Source organism: Squalius cephalus (assembly GCF_949319135.1).
Source record: "Squalius cephalus genome assembly, chromosome: 13".
NCBI lineage: Eukaryota > Metazoa > Chordata > Actinopteri > Cypriniformes > Leuciscidae > Squalius > Squalius cephalus.
This window is the reverse complement of record NC_137134.1, coordinates 27,098,880-27,120,085: the sequence shown is the minus strand read 5'-3', so window position 1 is coordinate 27,120,085 and position 21,206 is coordinate 27,098,880. Positions and strand designations below refer to the sequence as shown.

Here is a 21,206-nt window from a genome sequence, read left to right as displayed (position 1 = left end):
GATCATGTGACACTGAAGACTGGAGTAATGATGCTGAAAATTCAGCTTTGATCACAGAAATAAATAAATTAAAATAGAAAACAGCTGTTTTAAATTGGAATAATATTTCACAATATTACTGTTTTTGTTTGTATTTTTAATCAAATAAATGCAGCCTTGGTGAGCAGGAGATACTTCTTTTAAAAACATTAAAAATCTTACTGACCCCAAACTTTTGAACAGTAGTTTACATAAAGAGAGAGATAAAGTAATATGAAAGAGATTAATAAAACATAAATTAAGTTTTTTTCAAGTTTTTTTTTCTTAATTTACAAACAAACACAGAGGTTCCAAATTCAAATTTGATATCTAGATAATTTATCCACATCCCTCTCTAAATCCAACCCAGTCTCACGGCAGTTCGTGATGTAGTCACGTAATTTAATCTATTTATTCGTGGCAGGGACACGTTAATTTCGTTATTTTCGTAACTCCAGCACGTTTTTTTAACTAATGCATTTCAATTGGATTAATCTTTCGAGCAACCAGCACGATTCTTTCTGCCGTTATTTTCGTAATTTCAGCACGTTTTTTAAACTAATGCATTTCAATTGGATGAATCTTTCGTGCAACCAGCACGACTCTTTCTGCCGTTATTTTCGTAATTTTAGCACGTTTTTTAAACTAATGCATTTCAATTGGATGAATCGTTCGTGAAACAGCACGATTCTTTCTGGAACCCTGGCCTGCAGCGTTGAAATTTGACGTCTTGGGTCAGCACGACCCAAAAAAATATTCAGGGCGAGTCAAATGGCTGCCCCTAGATCATTTTTATCTGGCCCTCCAACTGGTTTTTGATGTTTAAAAACCCTCGCAATCTGATATCAAAGTGCCCTCTGCGCAAAGGTTTAGCGCGTTCATCAGCGGTGAGTTTAACAACGCACACGGTGTGCAACCGCATTCAGCGGTGAGTTTAACAACGCACACGGTGTGCAACCGCATTCAGCGGTGAGTTTAACAACACTCAACTGCAGGTAAACCGGAAATCAGAGGTGAGTTTGACCAAACCAACGCTCAACTGCAGGTCAAACGGCATTAAAAGGTGAGTTTAATAACGCTCCAAGGCGCGTGCAAGTAAGTAGTTTAAGCATTTTCTTGTCATAGGTAAGTTAGGACGCTGACTGCTTTAACTAGAGCATGCTGGATAACGTATTTTTATCGGAGGTTTGCTGATTTTAATAAATATATATATATCATATGCTTCGATTGTGTTCAATTAATCAGTTTTATTTGTATTTTTTAATTATTATTAAATCCTCTAATTAATAACGCTGACGTCACCGAATGGGTCGATCCCAAGGTCCATTGCGATTTTCCACTCGGTAAGTAGAAGAGTTAATTAATAGAGATGGATACTATTCTTACATTTACACATCAAAAACTGTTGAATTAGGACAAGAAGTTGTGTTTAGAAACTTTGTAAGGTGGCCATTTCATTCTTATGACGATAAATGATCGACGACTTTATAGCTTTCTGCACCAAAATATCGATTTTTGCAGGCTAGCAAAGTTAGCTAACGTTACTTAGCTAATTGAATTCAAGTTCATTTTTTCGCATGTAATCATGTAAGGTAGCCTACAATCATAGGGGAATATAAGATTTTCAGTATTACATTAGCCCACAATTATTATCCAACATTATTTATAAATGTTCAGAATGAAGAACGGTGTTGCCAGATTGGTTAGTTTTACAGCCTAACGCATCATTGTTAAAAATCCACGCAAAATTATATAATAAACACCAATATAAATCCATAATAAACTATACAAATTCATAACTACTATTGTGGCGAATCACAATTTTTCAATATGAAATAAAAGATAATAGAGAAAATTGAAAAAAATTCGCTAAAGAAAATAGAGTGAACAGAACCAAGTTCATTTTAGTTTTTTAATTGAGCACTTCAGTGCTCATTTAAAAAAAGGTATATTTAGCTCTGTGCATAACAGGCACAAAAATGTTAGATTTTATCTATTAAGTAATTTCATTGTCTCTGTCCCATTAACTCCCTCCCCGTAAACGAGTGTTTTTTTGTTTTTGTTTTTAGATTCTTCCAACATTACCCACCTACTAGTAGATTACCATTACACCACCACAACCAAAGGCCCTTTTAAGCGCCAACCTCTCTGGATTTGTGCACTGTTTGTCTTTCGGTCTGTCTCTCATTTCTGTCTGTGTCTCTTATCTCTGTCTGTCCATCTCTGTGTCTGTCCTTCTTTTACTGTCTGCCCCTCGTTTCTGTGATGACCACTACAAGTGTCACCGATTGTCAAGATGACAATTACATGGAGGGGAGACGGATGGCTCTTGAAATGAGCTTAGAACATGTTCTGACTGAAGCCAGGGTAGGTGTTTTTTAGGCGTTTACTTTTTTTAAATTAATTTTCAGATGCAATGAAGTAGAGTGCCTACATTGGGTCCTAGTCCTATTCTATGTATTACCACGTACAAAAAAATCCATTGTACCTTAATGGTTGAAGAAATATTTAGGCTATAATAATCACTCTGTAGACTATTATATAAGCCTAGGTACCTCAGACTCATTCAGTCTGTGATTGCTGCTCTCAATTGTCAAACATTTTTATGAAAAGGGTATAGAGTTGGTTTTTACTTTTGAACTCCTTGGTCCAGCCAAACTGAATGCATTGATCAAGGATTCTTTCTTGAAATTGTTTTTCCACCTCAAAATATATAGGGTATAAAGTTTATGATAAGAGTTTTTTTTTTTTTTCATATCCATTGCATCTTTTTAAAAATATATTTAACAGCCTAATCATGATTTTCACTTCAACCCCCAGAAAGAATCCGAGGAGCAGAGGCAAGTTCCCCCTCTGCCAATCCCAAAAAGGGTGTGTTTAGGGCGTGGCAAGCCAAGGGGGAGGCGTGGAGGGCGGCCCAAAGCCTCAGCTACCGGTAATAATAGTAATTGGTTACACATCATTGTCAAGAAATCAAGTTGTGTTGGTGGTCTAACTTGGTTTTATTTCTCTGTGTGCTCTGTTGTAGTTACACACAACCAGATCGGGAACTACCTGCTCACTGAAGATCTTCCTGCAGGCAGTCTTGATCCTCAAGTGGAATTTGGTAAAATATGGTCGAATACATTTGAATTATCTTTAGGTAATTTTCTGAGGCAGTTCTGAAAGCAGGGTTCACCCAAATCCTGGATTTATGTAAAATTCTGGCATAAAATGTTAAAACTCGAAAGCTTGCCAGACCTCCTGTGCCTAGTTAAGGCCTGCTAAGGCATGAATTGGCCTGTGGCGGTATCGGGCGTAGGGGTGGGGGAAAAAATCGATTCTTCGATGCATCGCGATGCGGACGTGGACGATTCTGAATCGATTCACAAATGTCAAAAAATCGATTTTCTAAAAATATATATATATATTTTTTCTAATAACGTAATTTTGACGGAACGCAAAAGGCGGAACTATAAGCGGACGTGCAGTGCGCGGACAGTCTGTGGCGTGCACATAACAGAGACGCGCACATATAACAGACTCATTATGGCTGAGCGCCAAATTCGAACGGCACCTTCTTCGTTAAAAGCTAACGTATGTAAAATTGGCAATTTCATTGTTACCTATTTAGTATTTTTGTATGAGAGCTGCTTTCTGTATTGTTTAGTTTTCACATCAGTACACTGTGTAAACCGATCTGTTATACGTAGTACGTACGTTATACTGCAATGTGTGCAATTTCAGTCACAAAAAGTTACATTTTGACTGTGCTCTCTGCAGATGTTCATTCACTTTTTTTGTATAAGCTGTTTTTGATTGTAGTATACAGCAAACATTTCAAGTCATAACTCTTTATTATTTAGTTGTGTATAAGAGTGGCTTTGTAGGTTACTAATTGAAGCTACAGTAAGTTGTTCAAAAATGTTAATTTTGTCTTCTTAATGATTCAATTGGACAATTCTCTTCTAGAAAGACAAGGTGTTCAGGTGGAGAAAAAACCTTTTCTTTACCTTGACATGTTTCAACTGCAACCTGCAGTCTCCACCTGAACACCTTGGCTTTCTAGAAGAAAATTGTCCAATTTCTACAATATGTTGGTTCTGATCTACTTCCTAAAGGAAATAAGCCTTTCATTTATTTGTTATTGTTTAGTTCAACTTGATGAGTCACAACACAATGTGATGTATTCATTTCTGTGTTCTACAGAACATAAGCTACATACAAATAATTCTGAAGTTATAACTACACGACACAGAAAGTGCTTTGAGTTGTTGTTACTCAATAAAAGAGTTAAGTAATTCAGCAGCTGACTTTTTTTAATACTGCAATCACTTTGTAGTGTATTTTCGTTTACTGTTGTGAAATGGAAAATCAATAATCGCTAATCGAGAATCGTTAATAATCGAAAATCGACTGTAATCGAATCGGGACTTCAATAATTGTAATCGAATCGGGAAATCAGACAGATTAACCACCCCTAATCGGGCGTGGCTTAGCGAAAGGTCAGTTGTAACCACATCAACTGCTTATAAATCATCAAAGCCACAAATTGTGTCCACAATGGCCTGAGTCCTATTATTGAACCACTTTTTTTGGTAGTTTCAATCACACATTTAGTATTTTCAATTTTGTCCCAATGGAATTACGTCTCAATTTTCACGTTAATACAATTTACCCTGATACATGTTTCAAAGTATGCTGAATTTGGCCCTAGTTGGAAAGTTGATTTGGAAAATTTCTGAAATTTATGTTACTGAAAGCATTGGCAATATATTTACCCATTATTATGAAATCATGGGTCTGCATAGAAATGGTCCTTATTCAATTAAATTAATATTTGTCTTTGCAGAAAAAAACATGGAGAGCCTCTCTGCTATGTCTGACTCCCCTGAAATCCAGACGGCATCATCATCATGGGCTTTCAGGCAGCAGCAAGCCTCACAAAGATGGAAGGAGGCAAGGCCATTCCACCTTAAATGCCTCATCCAAACTCAGGATGTTGGCCAACCATCTTGTAGCTATTGCTGCAAGCCTGCAGTTGTTAGGTGAGATCTCATTAATGTTCTTTCATACTTTGTAGGTTTTTAGAGTGCATCACTAATTGATGTCTTCATGTTTCGATAAACTGCATGTTTATGGTGGAGTCAGGGCTGTTTTAAAGTGTTGGTTCAATGACTATATTGGTTCATTGATTTCGTTCCTAGATGCAGAGAGTGTCTGCCAGACCAGTGGTTCTGTGAAACCTGCGATAGCAAGACTCACAGAAGATGGCCACTCCACGATAGGGAGTCTGTCCTTGAGGGCTTTTTTAAAGCTATTCCCCCATCCAAATATTTTGTTAGAGGGGAGGGAGGATACAGCTCACACGACCAAGGTAGGTAATTGCAAAACTCTTTTGTACTCTCATGTAATAAATCTAGTTGGCTAATTTTGTGTTTATCTTTCCTTTGCTAGCTTGTATTTTGCCAACGGTGAGAGTGACTCAAAAATGTCCCTGTGAAGTCCCCAGTATAACTGTGTCCCCGGGCAAAGCAGTCATTTTAATTTCCATCAATGGTAATATTTCTAAACTCTGATCTTTTTTCAATATTCAGCTTTTTCCCTCTTTTTTTGCCTTTGCTTTGCAATGAAAATAATAGTACTTTAAAAACGACAGAATACATCTTGTCATTATGATAAACCAAAAAATATATACTTATTTGAACTATGCTGGTGTGATTCTACTCAAGATGTAGCCCAAGTGTCTTAAGGTGTGCCAGCTGATTGTTTCTAAAAAATCAGGTATTCATGGGTTTGTTTTCTTATTACCCAAGGGCGTTATGACATGCACCAGCCATTGTTTGCATGCCAAACATGCCAGCAGCAGTGGGCTCCAGAGTTCATGGACCTCATAAACAGTGGATACTGGCCAGCTTCTACCAGCTCTTCCACTTTGTATTCCCTCAATCTTTTCAGCAGTGTGAGGGAACTAAAAGTCATCGCTCCGGCACTGTCCAGACAAGCCTTGGCAAAGCTGCTGGAGCACCGTACAAAGTGTGGTGGGCGGGTAAGTGTTCACCATATTATAGAATTCTTTACCATATGTAGACATCTCCAAAGTAACATTTAATATAATGCATCTTTCAGTCAGGACCAGTGTGTGGGGACACTCTGCAGCGCAGCTTCCTCGAATTTTCATATTGTGCTTTTGAGGAAGACAGCATGTCCTGCGGTGCACCTTTCACCTGCCCTGCTTGCACCCCAGACATGCTGGCAATCTCTGTGGATGGCAACAGGAAGCTATACCGGTTTCTCCGAGGCGGAAGGTGATTTTTTTTTTTTTCTTCCAGTATAGATTGATCTGGATTTTTTTATATTTAATATTCAGCATAGATTAATGTTCTGTTTGGTTTCTTCCTCAGCTCCGACTCTTCGTTTTTTGAAGGAGCATTTATTGCAGAAGACACATCTGTGTCAACGTTTGTTGATGTCCTGCATAAAGCTGTGAAACAGGCAGGTGTCAAATTATTTCTTAATATAATTAGTATGCTTTTACAGCCCAGATTGTATTTGCATTGGTGAAAAAACTGCCCTCAGCTTCAAATTACAAGGAGTTTATACAGTATGTTTATAGTGTGTTTCATTTACATCACAGCTACCTGGACAAGGCAGATGTGGGAGCTCCTCGTGGACAGCAGCGAAGGAGACTTCTAGGAGGACCTTCAAGTTGGACGAAGAGGGCATGGAGGTTGTGGTGTGTCGGCATGGTTTCCTCCTTAAAGCGCTCAATATGTTCAGAGGTGAGATTATAATAAATTTTTTGCTGTTAAATGTAACTTTGTATTGTTGTTATTTGTATGCAGCTTATATACCCCTGCTTGGTTGAGTTTCCCATTATAATGTTCTCTTCAGAATGTACAATAATAATTTTTATATCCCTAGGTGAAATCTTTGCCTACCCCATGTATCTGCACAAGGAGTTGATGAGTTTAAAGCCAAGGTTTATCGCCATGGATGTAATGTGTAAATACTGGCCATATTTACACAAATCAGCAAACATCCTTCCTGATCTCCAGGGGCTAACATCAACCAGGCCTTTCCTAAGCGTTATGCACGCTACAGCACATTCCTCTAAGTGTGAGGTATGTTCAGTGTTTATTATGTTTAACTATCATCGGAAAATAAGTCCCTCTGCTGTGCGTCAGGGTCCGGTTCGCCTTGTCGTTACTTATTATCCAATATGATCGGCGGACATTACATTATCCCTTACATGCCTTTTTCTAGATTACATGGAGTGGCAAAAACCAAGAAGGAGCAGGGTCAACTGCAGGGGAGGAAGTTGAACAGGTGAACAGCTACCTCTCCCGCTGTGCCTTAACGGCTAAATACATGTCGAAAGGAGGTAATTGTAGAATTTCTCTTCTAATGTAATTTTTTTATTGCTTATTGCATGATTTTCACTCAACATTTCCTCTCAACAGCACGTGTGGATATGCTTACAATCCATGCTATGGCCTGGAACTACAAAAAATTCACAACACTACATCGGGCATTGTCTGCAAGATATGTGAAGGTGTGTTCTCTGTAAATGGTTTCAATTTGTGGTTATTGTGTAGCTTTGTGTAACTGTATTGTTTAACTGTCGAATTAGACTTGCCAGAGGCTTCAGGAGGAGACTGCAAGTCTAGCAGAGCTTAAAGAAAGCTTGGCTTGCACCGATGAAGCAGTGTGGGTGTCTGATGTGAGGGAATGGGCAGCTGGTGGTAAGTTTGAACCAATAACATGTTTCACTTTGTGCTTCCTCATTGGCGGCGATCATAGATCATGATATTTAAGCTGTCTACTGCTTACTATACTGCATGCCACTATCTCTGTAAGCCTGTTTTTTTGTGTTGTGTTTCCAGATACAACAGGTTCTTCCCTAGAGCAGTCCATTGAGGGACGTTACCTTAACGTGAGGCAGCGGAAGCAGGCTCTATACCGCCAAAATGGTAGAATTCCATTGTCTATAGATAATTGCTCACTGTATTTTTGGTAATTTTTTATACCTTCTGCTTGTCTTTACAGATAGCGGCAAGTTCCGTCACCGCCTGCGGAGAAAAATTGCTGATAGCAAGAGACTGCTATTGAAAGACATAGAGACATATAACAGTCATGAGCCTGCCATGGCAATTGATCTAAATGAAGTGGAGCAGTCACTATCAGGAGACAACCCATCCCCAACATGGCCGTGGGAGGTTCATGGCAGCGGTAAGCGGAGTTTCCTGAGGCATCTGATTTATTTTGTAAAGATTCAAGTCAAAATTGTTATTTATACATTTTCTTTACTTCTGTTGTAGCACAAATCGAAGACAAGTTAAAAATTTTCAACAAAGCCATGCTGAAAATGAGACTGGAGGAGGAAAGGACAATACTTGTTCAGGAGATGGCCCAGCACTGCTCATGGTTGCAGAAGTTGCAGGCAACTCTTAAAAGAAAGACTTCAGAGGAAGGCAAGTTTCATCTTTGTAACCATACCAATCAAACAAGCAAGTAATGGTGATAAGGACACCATACTTTAACTTTACCTAACAATAGACATATCTTACTAGAAAGCAGTTGAAAAACATTACACTGACCATCTAATTTTGATGAGTTATAACAAATATTACAAAGCAAGGTGGGTATGTGCCATCCAGAAACTTGCACTCTGCAAGCGAACAACGTCTTGTGGTGCCATCTTAAAGAGGCTCAAAATCTCTTTCTCAGACCTTTACCATGACTTCCCTGCTGGTGGAATGATCTGCCTATCTCAACCAGAGCTGCTGAGTCCGTAGCCACTATTAAGAAACATCTGAAGATGCATCTTTTTCAAAAGCACTTGATCTAGTATACTAACATTACTCTTCTCTTCAAAAAATAAACCCCAAAACGTTTCTGTACTGCGTTAGATCAAACTGAGAAAGGTCATAGCACTTGTATATTGTTGTCCTACTGTGGGTTTAACTAAAAGCGTCTGCTAAATGAATTAATGTAAATGTATGTCATGGTAATTTGGATGTTTTTCACTTTTCACTTACAGACCAGCAAAACAAGGGCCTTTCCTGTCTCTGCAGAAGACGTCTATCTGAAGTTTCGGATACGTTGAAAGAGGTGCATCTTCAATACAAGGCTGTTTTGGGCCCTCAGGGCTCTGCTATAGAGCTGGAAGAGGAAAATGAAAGTGATTTCAGCAGTCCAGACACCAGTGAAAATGAAGAGGAGGAGTGCAGGTAATGATTATGTGAAAAGTGTCATTTTTTTTAATACCCTTAATTTATGTAACCTGTCAAATTGAGTAAAGATAACATTAATACTACATTTGTTTTCCAGAGTTTGAATAAGGACATGTTTAATGTTTACTCTGTTTGTGTCTGTGTCTCTCAGGGAGGAGCTACCGGGCAGGTGTCTGTAATCGATTGATTGCAGCCTGGGCAGTGTGAGGGACTTTCATGGCTGCTATTCCGCTCCTGTATCACATTGTTTTTCTTTTTGTTCGCCTTTTTGCCATATGACTGATTACGCCACACTTTTATTTCATACCATATCATTTATACTGATTATTGCTTATTTCTCATTTTTCATCTCATATATTTACTGTAATAAATCACTATTTTTTGTATCTTAATCCATGTGTGGTCTTCCATTTCATTTTGCCTGGGCAAAAAGGAGCCTGTTCAGGGTTACACTGTTCCACTTTTCTGGACTTGTAAGGTTTATATATGAGCTAAGTAAAATCACACCTTACACATTCACTGACTATAGCGCTTTCTAGAAATCAAAATTTTTCCAATCTTATGCTCCGCCTCCTGACAACACACAAGCAGCTGGAGGTCCCTGAATCATAATATGTGCCACATTCTGACATTTCATAAATTAATGGGTGTAACACTTATATACTGAACAAGGTGTTACAAGTATATCCGGTACATCAAGCTTGCCATGGCTGGTAAGGTCAGTGAAATTGGGTTTATCTCAAAACACACCTCTTTTTATCATAATAATCAATCAAAATATGGATGTTTTAATGGTTTGTGTATGATTTCAGAACTTTAGTTGACCAACATGTCAAAAATATGCTCTCTGAATGGTTGTTGTTGAAGATATCTTGTGCATCAAAATTCCCACAGCACCTAAGATAAGCATAATTAGGTTTATTTCACCACAGCACACCTCTTTATATCATACTCAATAAAAATATGGATGTTTTATTGGTTTGTGTATGATTTCAGAACTTTTCTTGATCAACATATGTCAGCTCTCTGAACGGTAGTTTGAAGATATCTTGTGTGTCAAAATTCCCACACCTAAGATAAGCATAATTAGGTTTATTTCACCAAAGCACACCTCTTTATATCATAATCAATCAAAAATATGGACGTTTTAATGGTATGTATGATTCAATAAATCAATGAATAATGTATGATTTCAGAACTTTTGTTGACCAATTGTCAAAAAATATATATATTTTTAAAACATACATCAAATGTACACTCACCTAAAGGATTATTAGGAACACCTGTTCAATTTCTCATTAATGCAATTATCTAATCAACCAATCACATGGCAGTTGCTTCAATGCATTTAGGGGTGTGGTCCTGGTCAAGACAATCTCCTGAACTCCAAACTGAATATCAGAATGGGAAAGAAAGGTGATTTAAGCAATTTTGAGCGTGGCATGGTTGTTGGTGCCAGACGGGCCGGTCTGAGTATTTCACAATCTGCTCAGTTACTGGGATTTTCACGCACAACCATTTCTAGGGTTTACAAAGAATGGTGTGAAAAGGGAAAAACATCCAGTATGCGGCAGTCCTGTGGGTGAAAATGCCTTGTTGATGCTAGAGGTCAGAAGAGAATGGGCCGACTGATTCAAGCTGATAGAAGAGCAACTTTGACTGAAATAACCACTCGTTACAACCGAGGTATGCAGCAAAGCATTTGTGAAGCCACAACACACACAACCTTGAGGCGGATGGGCTACAACAGCAGAAGACCCCACCGGGTACCACTCATCTCCACTACAAATAGGAAAAAGAGGCTACAATTTGCACGAGCTCACCAAAATTGGACAGTTGAAGACTGGAAAAATGTTGCCTGGTCTGATTTCGATTTCTGTTGAGACATTCAGATGGTAGAGTCAGAATTTGGCGTAAACAGAATGAGAACATGGATCCATCATGCCTTGTTACCACTGTGCAGGCTGGTGGTGGTGGTGTAATGGTGTGGGGGATGTTTTTTGGCACACTTTAGGCCCCTTAGTGCCAATTGGGCATCGTTTAAATGCCACGGCCTACCTGAGCATTGTTTCTGACCATGTCCATCCCTTTATGACCACCATGTACCTATCCTCTGATGGCTACTTCCAGCAGGATAATGCACCATGTCACAAAGCTCGAATCATTTCAAATTGGTTTCATGAACATGACAATGAGTCAAATGGCCCCTACAGTCACCAGATCTCAACCCAATACAGCATCTTTGGGATGTGGTGGAACGGGAGCTTCGTGCCCTGGATGTGCATCCCACAAATCTCCATCAACTGCAAGATGCTATCCTATCAATATGGGCCAACATTTCTAAAGAATGCTTTCAGCACCTTGTTGAATCAATGCCACATAGAATTAAGGCAGTTCTGAAGGTGAAAGGGGGTCAAACACAGTATTAGTATGGTGTTCCTAATAATCCTTTAGGTGAGTGTATATGCAAATACAGAGCAGCACTAGAGGCATTAAATAATAATAATAATACATTTAATTTGTTTGATTGGGGAGACAAAGAAAATTTGCAGTGTTGGGGGTCCTTCAGGAGCATGGTAAATACTGCCATAGAGAGTACTGTTGCAGTAGTCCAGTCTAGAGGTGATGAGGGCATGGATGAGATTGATGCATTGGAGAATTAGTTCATCAATATAGAATATGGGGCTATGTATGCAATATGATGCACCGAACTAAGCAGGAGGATAGAACATGTCTTAATTCATATGAATTGACATGCACAGGCTTATAGCATAGGGGTTACAGTTTACATAGCCCCATATTGTAGATTGTGGAACCAACTTTACAGGTGGTACATTTTGGCCTATTTACCACTGAAGGACAGCTGATTCAACTACCAAAACCATATATTTTTCTAAAAGCCTATAGCTTGTGACAATGACTAACCCTAACCCTAACCCTAACCAGTTCTGTCAATGGTTGGAGAATTATTTAATGAACTGGTTTGTCCCGAAAATGACTGTCCACATGCTGTCTGAGGATCCGAGTCTAAAACCCTTGCCAAAGCAGGTCAGCTATGAAACTGGATATATTTAGCAAAACATATACATCTGAATTTATTTTGCCAAAATTTCACATATCTTTATGTTTTATGGTCGTGATTATTGTTCATAACATGCTCATGAAATTGTACTGTATCTCTGCATATGATAGCCTATGCCTGGTGTGTGTGTGTGGCAATAAAATTACATATGATATTTAACCAGATAGAAGGAAGCATCTGAGAAAATTTTACTGCCCCTGGACCCCAGGTTATCACAGTAGAGCCCACTGAAGGTGTAAAAAATGGCACATTTAAAAGGGCTTGAATCCTTAAAACACTGTCAGATCTTTCTGAAATGTGTTATGCTAATTATTTAAGATATGGTTTATAATTATATCAGTTATTGGTCCTTCTCATGTGCAATTATGTTATATGAACCACATCATTCAATGACAAACGATTAAAAGTGTAATTATACAAAATATATGAAAAATGTGTACTTCTGACCCCTGTTGCTAGGCAACACCCTGCACAGCTTGGCTAAAGAACAATAAACAGGCTGCATGAAACTACATAACCTTATAATATGCATTGAATTATAATGCATAAGAATCATGAGATTGTTATCACCCAATTACGCACTGAGTCATTGTTAGAAGGAAATCATTTTTATTGTTACTTATGCTATGGATTATCAATGCATGAACATTCAATCAGAGGAAGAGTGTCCACTCTACACACATTGGGGGCACACCTGGAGTAGTGGGAATAATCTATTTGACTGTAAACATCAACAACCATCAAATAAACTCAGATCACAAACTGCACAACTACCTTTAACAATAAAACACTGTTAACATACTAAATTTAAAAACTATTCCATAATTATTAATGTAATGCATACTAATTTAATTTACAGACATTGCTTCTTTTAATTAATTTGTACTTTGTTGAATGTTGTCTATTTGAAAGTGACAAAAGTATCTCACAATTATTGTCTTCTCTATGCATATATGTATGAAGTGACAAAAATATCTCAATATTTTGCAAAAATTGAATTTAATATACATTTAATGGAAAGTACAGGGAGGCAAGCAGATGACAGGTGGACAGGTGTGTGGGGTTGTGTTTAGGCTTAACAGGCTGTTTGATTGGACAGCCGTGTGCTAAAAGCGGCATGAGGTAAAAGCGGCACCACCATCACCATTGTCCACTGGAGCATTCTTATCGTCTTGGGTCTTCTTTTTGGGTCCTTCTACAGTCTCACCACCACAATATAACAGGAGAGCCTAAAAATCAAATTGGAAAAACATAGATTTATGGCCAAAATGCCAGTCATTATTGGGAAATAAGTCCCTTCAGAATGAAGCTAGACCTGTTTTGTTCTGTTCCTTGTAGGGAGTTATTTCAATATAATGACTGGTGTTCTACACATGATCCCTTACTAATTAAATGACTACAGTCATTCACAGACATATTGTGTGGCTGTTAAATGAAAGTGAAAGATGTACTTACCAAGGATCAACGACCAAACAGTGGAGAGGTACTTCTACAGGGAAGTGGGACAAGAGAAAGACCGGCTTCTTCAGCTTGCTTCTGGTTGGGGGGGACAAATATGTAATGCTCAGCTGACATTTTCCAGTGGGTGTACAGAAGTTGGTAAAGTAAAAAATTGAGGATGTCCAAAACAGTACAACACTTACTTATCTACCTTACCAAGGACCATTGATGGAACTGAAACCAAATAATGGAGTGGGACCACATCAGCCAATCAGGAGCAGTGACTGGTAAAACATCAGTAAAGAGACAGATGTAAGGTCATTTTTTAAACCACCAAGAATATAAAGTTTCAGCTAAATCAATCACACACACAACCCCCCAAAACAATCACAAATTATCAAATATTGTAAATAATCACACTACATCACCTTCTATTGTATGAATGTTGGAAACTGCCAGGTTGGAAACATGTTTGTGATGACGATTATGGATATTGCACATTCATTTTAAATAATTAACTGTCATCTGTGAGGGATTTTTTTTTTTTTTTTTTTTTACAATTAATTGCATCTGACTTACAGCATGTATTGAAGAGTCTTCATAGAGAGAATGAAGAATCCTGCTTCTATTTGTGCACACATTTTGCTCAGATGAATAATTTACTAACCTCTTGATAAACCACATATCAAAAGAAAAACCTGTTTCTGCATGGAGTTAGGCATTCTTGAATTATCCAGTTCTGAAATGGCAGAAAATGTTGAACATCTACCATCTTCAACTCAGGGCTTGTAAACAACACTTTATTTTGAATAGAAATATAAAAAAAAAATACTATAAAAAAATCAAATAAAACGACATATATTACAAAATTAACTAAATTAAAAAGCTTAAACAAATGACTCCTTGGGCTCCCAAGTAGGAGTCCACTGTTTCCCACTGAAAACAGAAGGGAAAGAATGACGTTACATGTGACATTTCAATTATTAGATTGGGAATGTTAATGAGAGTGAAATAGAGAGTCAGAGCAATCTTATTTCTGTATTTGTCATATAGTAGAACACATACCATGCTGCACAAGGCTCCCAGTCAATAAGTAATTCTGTTTGGCCCTATGACAGGAACAACAATACATGCTTACAAATTTTTTGCATCAGGCTTTGGTAACAGCCACCATGTTTCCTGTTTCATGTTTTACCATGATATTTAAAGTATTTTAGTCAAGAGACTGTAGTATATACTTTATACAATATTTACATTATTTGACTATTTGCCATCTTTACTTCTGTGATTGACAGGTATTTTAACTTAACATTTTGACTTTATTTTGACGTAAATAGAACAAATAAAGAGTAGTATGGTGTTCAGTTATGCATGTCTTACCTTTCTCACTCTTTCTTTCAGAGCACTCCTAATTGGATAAATACCCAGGCCTGTGTGGTAGGAGCAATCTGAAGGCATCAAAACTCAGATTAGGAACACAACATCATTAACATATCCAGGTCAAGCATTCACATCAAAGTGATCAAATATCAAGTCTGAATGTAAATGTATTAATTTATTTAAACTTACTTTTTTGTTTTTGTTTTTTGCTTTTATCCATTTCTGCCTCTGTGGGATAGAAAAATACATATATCCACTCAAAAAAGGCAAACAATTCAGAAACGGTCTTGCTCATCATAGAATTTATTACAAATAACAATATCATTAAAAAAACCTGACAAATGCAAAACATGCCTGGCTTCCGCTTTCTCTTCCCTGTTGACCCTGTGGTTTTGAAGAAATCAGATGTCAAACTAAGTATGGAATGGCAAACAATTAAGGACTATCTAGGTATGTCTTTTTATACATGTTGTTCATTAAAACAGGCACACATTCACACACTCACTTGCTCGCTCACACACACACACACACACACACACACACACACACACACACACACACACACACACACACACACAAACCCTCATGTGTAACCTATGTCCTACCACAAAAATTATCATGAACACCCAATCAGAACTAAATCAATCGGTTGAGAAGTTGCCCAGCAAAATTGCTGAAAAAGTTGTTGGATACAGTACATACCATACTCTTTCTTATGTGTGCAATAAACTCCATTGTAACAACTGACATCATTAGCTTAGTTTGGCCAAATCACAGGAGTACTTGGGCCAATCTAAGCTAATGATTTCAGTTGGAGACAACTAGCCTTTAGCTTACATGCTAGTCGGCCTCTCCGACTTCAATTGAATTAGGCTAATAGGGGGAGATGTCGAACTGGGATGTTGCATGCAAATACAAAAAAATTATATGTCCCTGCCTAATCTAACTCTCTGGTAGACAGCAAGTGAGCGAATTAACTAAAACACAGTGGAATGTTGCTTTAAAAGCTTTGTAGTTAGCTGTAAGAGTTACCTTTTTTAGGTAGATGTATTTCACCCGCCTTCTCCACAAGGCCTGCCGTCACCACAGCGGGGCCTTCCAGCCCCGCCTCCTCCACGAGGCCTTCCGGCCCCTCCTCCTCCACGAGGCCTTCCGGCCCCGCCTCCTCCACGAGGCCTTCCGGCCCCTCCTCCTCCACGAGGCCTTCCGGCCCCTCCTCCTCCACGAGGCCTTCCGGCCCCGCCTCCTCCACGAGGCCTTCCGGCCCCTCCTCCACGAGGCCTTCCGGCCCCGCCTCCTCCACGAGGCCTTCCGGCCCCTCCTCCTCCACGAGGCCTTCCGGCCCCGCCTCCTCCACGAGGCCTTCCGGCCCCTCCTCCTCCACGAGACCTTCCGGCCCCTCCTCCTCCACGAGACCTTCCGGCCCCGCCTCCTCCACGAGGCCTTCCGGCCCCGCCTCCTCCACGAGGCCTTCCGGCCCCGCCTCCTCCACGAGGCCTTCTGGCCCCTCCTCCTCCACGAGGCCTTCCAGCCCCGCCTCCTCCACGAGGCCTTCCGGCCCCTCCTCCTCCACGAGGCCTTCCGGCCCCGCCTCTCCTGGGATGCCCTGCTCGTCACAGGGGGTGAGGGTCAGGGTGAGGACAGTGTCCTCACTCGCCTTCCAACCTGTTCAAATTTGATTAGAAAAAAAAAGTAGGAATGAGGCTGAAATATAATGTATTATAAAAATTCAAACAGGCATATTATTTGACATTCCCACACAAAAGAATTTTAAGACTATATTTCTTATCTTGTATGCATTTATATATTTCTGAAACACAGGCAAAAAATGGGCTATAGGCTATTTTTCACACTGGATGCAAGTTTACATGATTTTGGTTAAGGCGTGAATAGCTAAAGGCAAAACAATGGGGAAAACAGGGAAACTTGGTGCAACATACACCGAACTGCCATCTAAAGAAAACCCAACTATGTTTTACCAAATTTTCAGACTACACTTGGTAACCTATATTAATAGGGCTAGGTATTGAACAATGCTGGAATTATAACCTTAAAACATCAGAGTATTGTTTATTTACTTATTTTTTGACTTAGTTTCTCCACAACAAAAAGTAGTTCTACCTTCAGTGGACAGTGTCTTGTTTGCCACGATTGTCTTGCCATGTAACCAACATTCCACAACGTTGAAATGTAATAAGGTTGTCATTTGTTTTATAAAATATAAATATTTGATAAGTGCTGAAAAAATAGGGAAGGATTGACAATCAACTGTAAACTGTATGGCGACTGAAAAAAATATACTGTACATCTCACCTGCACAAACCAACTCATAAAATGCTGTCATTTTACTGAGGTGTTGTGTAGCCAGCGGGTCCAGTTCACATCTTGGGGTGAGGGAAGTTATTTTAGGTTTCTTCCCATTGCCTTCCTTCTGAAGGAGGAGGAGTGCCTTGTAGCCCATTGCATGTAGCTTCTCAAGCTGCAAAGACATTTATTTGTAAAGGATAAAAAATGTATGTTATCAAAAAACCTGAGTGTAAATTCAGTTTGAGGCAAGACTCGAAATTTGTTGTAAGACCAAACATTGACAAAAAACTGCACATTATTACATGTCATATTATACCTATATGTCATAAGTTCCTCTGATCATATTGACATAATTCGAATGCACTTATGACCAGCAAAAGCAAAATTACTGAGTCATCCTCAAAAGTGAAGTTTCTATTTTGTCAAATTTACTGTGTATGAAAAATAATCTCTGGCTTGAATTTGATGTTAGAATTATTAACAGATCAAGGACTCAACGTTAAATTTTAAAAGTGGTTAAAAGTCAAAATCTGGTTGCCACTTGTATGAATTTGGTAGCCAAGGGCAAACATTAATGTTCAGCCCTGTATATGATTTTTTTTCACCCATCTTTCATGTTTACCACCCCAAATGAATAGGTTTACACTGAAAATCAATGCATTTCAATACATTGCAAATACATAACAGGATTAGTTCTACGAGGAGGAAGGTGGGACATCTAGGATCCAGGATTTAGTAAAATACACAATATAGCTTTGTTCTTTACTTTGGTGAACCTATTCATACTGTATGTTTTTTTAAGGTTAAGTGCTCACGAAATAAATGAATTTTCGGTTGTCTTTTGAATGTTGTCAGGGATTCTGCAGTCCGGATGACGGTGGGGAGATCATTCCACCAGCATGGAACCGTGAATGAGAATGTTCTGGAGAGTGATTTTTTGGCAAAGGTTACTTAGTTCATTAATGCCTTTCAAGTTAACAGTCAGTGAACTTAATGGTTAAATCTGCTGGCCTGTTCCCAAAAGCCATAACCAATTTGAACTCACACAGGCACTGACTCCACACTCACCCCCGATCCCCGGACTTTCTTCTACCCACCTACTGTGCAATATTTAACATTTAATACTTTTGATAACACTGATATTTTGTGCAATTTCATTACTGTTCAATATTTAATACTTAATATTTAATACTTCTGATACAATCAAAATCACACAGTATACAAACCATATTTATGGTTCTACTTCTTAGAACTGTGCACCTTACCCCCCCCCCCCCCGCTCTTTTGCAATACTAATTTTATTCCTTGTTGACACATTTCTCTTACATACATGTTGACACTGGAAAAGGAGTTGCTTCAATCTCGTTGTACATGTGTATGATAACAATAAAAGGCATTCTATTCTATTCTATTCTATTCATTTCTGAAGAATCTGTTTTTAAAGTTGAACTCCACTTTTAACAGTAGTACCTAAATTCCTTATTAATATTACATGAATGCCATGACTACATTAAATTCATTACATACTACTGAAAGGTGGAATCACATGCTCAATTTAAGTCAGCTTTTCAATAAAGATTTACCTGGCCCGCAACTTGGACCCAGTTTTTAATTTTGGACCACCGTGTATTTGAGTTTAACACGCCTGCACTAGGCTTTAACTGTGTGAAAGAGAACCTTCAAGTTGCATTTGGTGTTTAAACTGTTTAGAGGTCGGTAAACCCTATATTTCAGAAATCTGGCTTAAATCGCTCTTTTCAAAAATAAAAATAAAAGAATCTGAAAAATATATTATGATCTTCTGTTAAAAATGTCACTCAATCAGGGGTGCGTTTCCCGAAAGCATCGTTGGCCAGCTATGGTCGCAAGTTCCGTCGTTACCAATAGAGTTCAATGGACATTGCGATGAACTTGCGACCATAGTTGGCCAACGATGCTTTCGGGAAACGCACCCCAGGACTGGTAAATGTGGCAACCCTATTAAAAAAGGTAGTGTTAATTGTACACACCAAAATGATGGCTTCATCCCGCATGGCTGCCTCATTGTGGTTTTTTTTAAGATTGCCAAGCCACTCCCCCTTCTTCATATCAAGGGCCTGCAGCCTCTTCATCAAACGAGCCTTCTTGGGCTGCTCTGCCCCACAGGCCTTACAAACCTTAGTGGCACAGGGCATGACCTGGGGGCAGTTGGGGCATTTCTTTTGATTAGAAACCATGTTCTCTGAGGAAAAAAAAAAAAAGAGAAAGTTATTTATGTATAATATAGGCATAAATACCGATAGAAACATTCTGAATTAATATCACACTATGCAAGGGATGCTATATGCTTTCTTAATTTCAATGGTCAAATTGTCTTAACCAGTCATTCTTCTGAGTTTTGAACTTTGTTTGTGATGACATTGTGATAAGGGTAAACATTTCTATGATTTTTAACTGCCATTTACACAATAATACAGTGTGTGTGTGTATGTGTGTGTGTGTGTGTTGCCCAGATGAGAGACAGAACACAGTCCTATTGATAAAGGAAAAATGTGACAATTTCATGTCTAATGCATGTCAAAAATGTTAATATCACATTATTAAAATACACGAAAAGTGAAAAGGAAGAGTTGAGAAAAAGTTTGTGAACTAGTAGGCTACACTAACATGTGACCTGCTAGGACATGCAGTTAGCACTTTAGATAGGGTTTTATATCAGACAAATGGAAACACCAAAGCAATGTCACAAAAAAGTTAAAATAGGGCATAAGGCAGTCATGACAATACCCCAGCAACATAACGTTACATACTTGACTACACTTTTGCACGTATATTTATAGGCTACTTGTTCATGAGGTAATAATTTGAGCCTACCTTAATCAACGACTCCAGAGAAGTAATTGGCGCGAGCTCCGTCATCCGGATATTGTGGGGGAAAAAAAAAAAAAAAAAAAAAAAAAATTAAACGAATTAAATTATTTTTATTATTTCAACAGAGCATCAGAAGAAACTCCCTGGAACTTTTAAAAATATATTTCGGAGCTTAACTTACTGTAAAAAAAAAAAAAAAAAAAAAAAACTTTTTTTTTTTTTTTTTTTTTTGCTGTAATGCGGAATGGTTCTTTTTTTATTTTTTTATTGAATTTCTTTATTGAATTTTTTAAATTACAGAATTCAATATCAAGTCCTTGACACATAACTTTTACACATTTTCACATTTCGTTACAATATAGTTTAAATAAAAAGAACCAAAAAATAAAATGAAAATAATAAAAAATATAAAAAATAAAAGGGCATCACAAACGTATGTTAAATTCATTTAGCAGAGATAGGCTGTTGATAGATGTAGCGTTATAGTTTTAAAAATATCAATAAACAGCAAAGCAATCCAGCTTCGAAATAATAACCGAAAAAGACCGAAATAATAATACATAATTAATATATAAACCGTGATAAGATCTCGTGAATAAATGTTGATTAAACAGCTTCTGTGCTTCAGCCCGATTGGCAGAAAGAATCGTGCTGTTGCAAGAAAGATGCATCCGATTGAAATGCATTAGTTTAAAAAACGTGCTGGAGTTACGAAAATAACGAAATAAACGTGTCCCTTCCACGAATAAATAGATTAAATTACGTGACTACATCACGAACTGCCGTCTCTATTAATTAACTCTTCTACTTACCGAGTGGAAAATCGCAATGGACCTTGGGATCGACCCATACGGTGACGTCAGCGTTATTAATTAGAAGATTTAATAATAATAAAAAAATAAAAATAAAACTGA

At 38.2% G+C, this 21,206-nt stretch overlaps 2 protein-coding genes across 3 annotated transcripts; one reads left to right on the top strand and one right to left on the bottom strand.

The window, feature by feature from the left end:
- Positions 1-505: 505 nt before the first annotated feature.
- Positions 506-9,623, top strand: LOC307170308 (uncharacterized protein). 2 transcript variants are annotated; one of them, XM_079891392.1, is made up of 19 exons: positions 506-2,385; positions 2,839-2,953; positions 3,047-3,124; positions 4,850-5,045; positions 5,205-5,374; positions 5,455-5,556; positions 5,814-6,046; positions 6,127-6,305; positions 6,402-6,492; positions 6,635-6,779; positions 6,922-7,121; positions 7,264-7,381; positions 7,461-7,552; positions 7,631-7,742; positions 7,884-7,970; positions 8,047-8,229; positions 8,319-8,471; positions 9,041-9,230; positions 9,385-9,623. In XM_079891392.1, exons 1-19 carry the CDS (start codon positions 2,284-2,286, stop codon positions 9,410-9,412), a joined length of 2,574 nt encoding a protein of 857 aa, XP_079747518.1. In that variant the 5' UTR covers positions 506-2,283; the 3' UTR covers positions 9,413-9,623. The 2 variants fall into 2 exon arrangements, with proteins under 2 accessions (XP_079747518.1, XP_079747519.1); XM_079891393.1 differs by lacking the exons at positions 506-2,385; positions 2,839-2,953; positions 3,047-3,124 and adding an exon at positions 3,510-3,594.
- A 3,286-nt stretch (positions 9,624-12,909) lies between these two features.
- Positions 12,910-20,461, bottom strand: LOC307170166 (uncharacterized protein). The gene is made up of 10 exons (XM_079891209.1): positions 20,296-20,461; positions 19,452-19,663; positions 17,449-17,614; positions 16,196-16,800; positions 15,490-15,519; positions 15,325-15,363; positions 15,136-15,203; positions 13,959-14,864; positions 13,771-13,851; positions 12,910-13,544 (listed from the first exon to the last, which is right to left on the bottom strand). Exons 2-7 carry the CDS (start codon positions 19,656-19,658, stop codon positions 15,153-15,155), a joined length of 1,098 nt encoding a protein of 365 aa, XP_079747335.1. The 5' UTR covers positions 19,659-19,663; positions 20,296-20,461; the 3' UTR covers positions 12,910-13,544; positions 13,771-13,851; positions 13,959-14,864; positions 15,136-15,152.
- Positions 20,462-21,206: the final 745 nt, after the last annotated feature.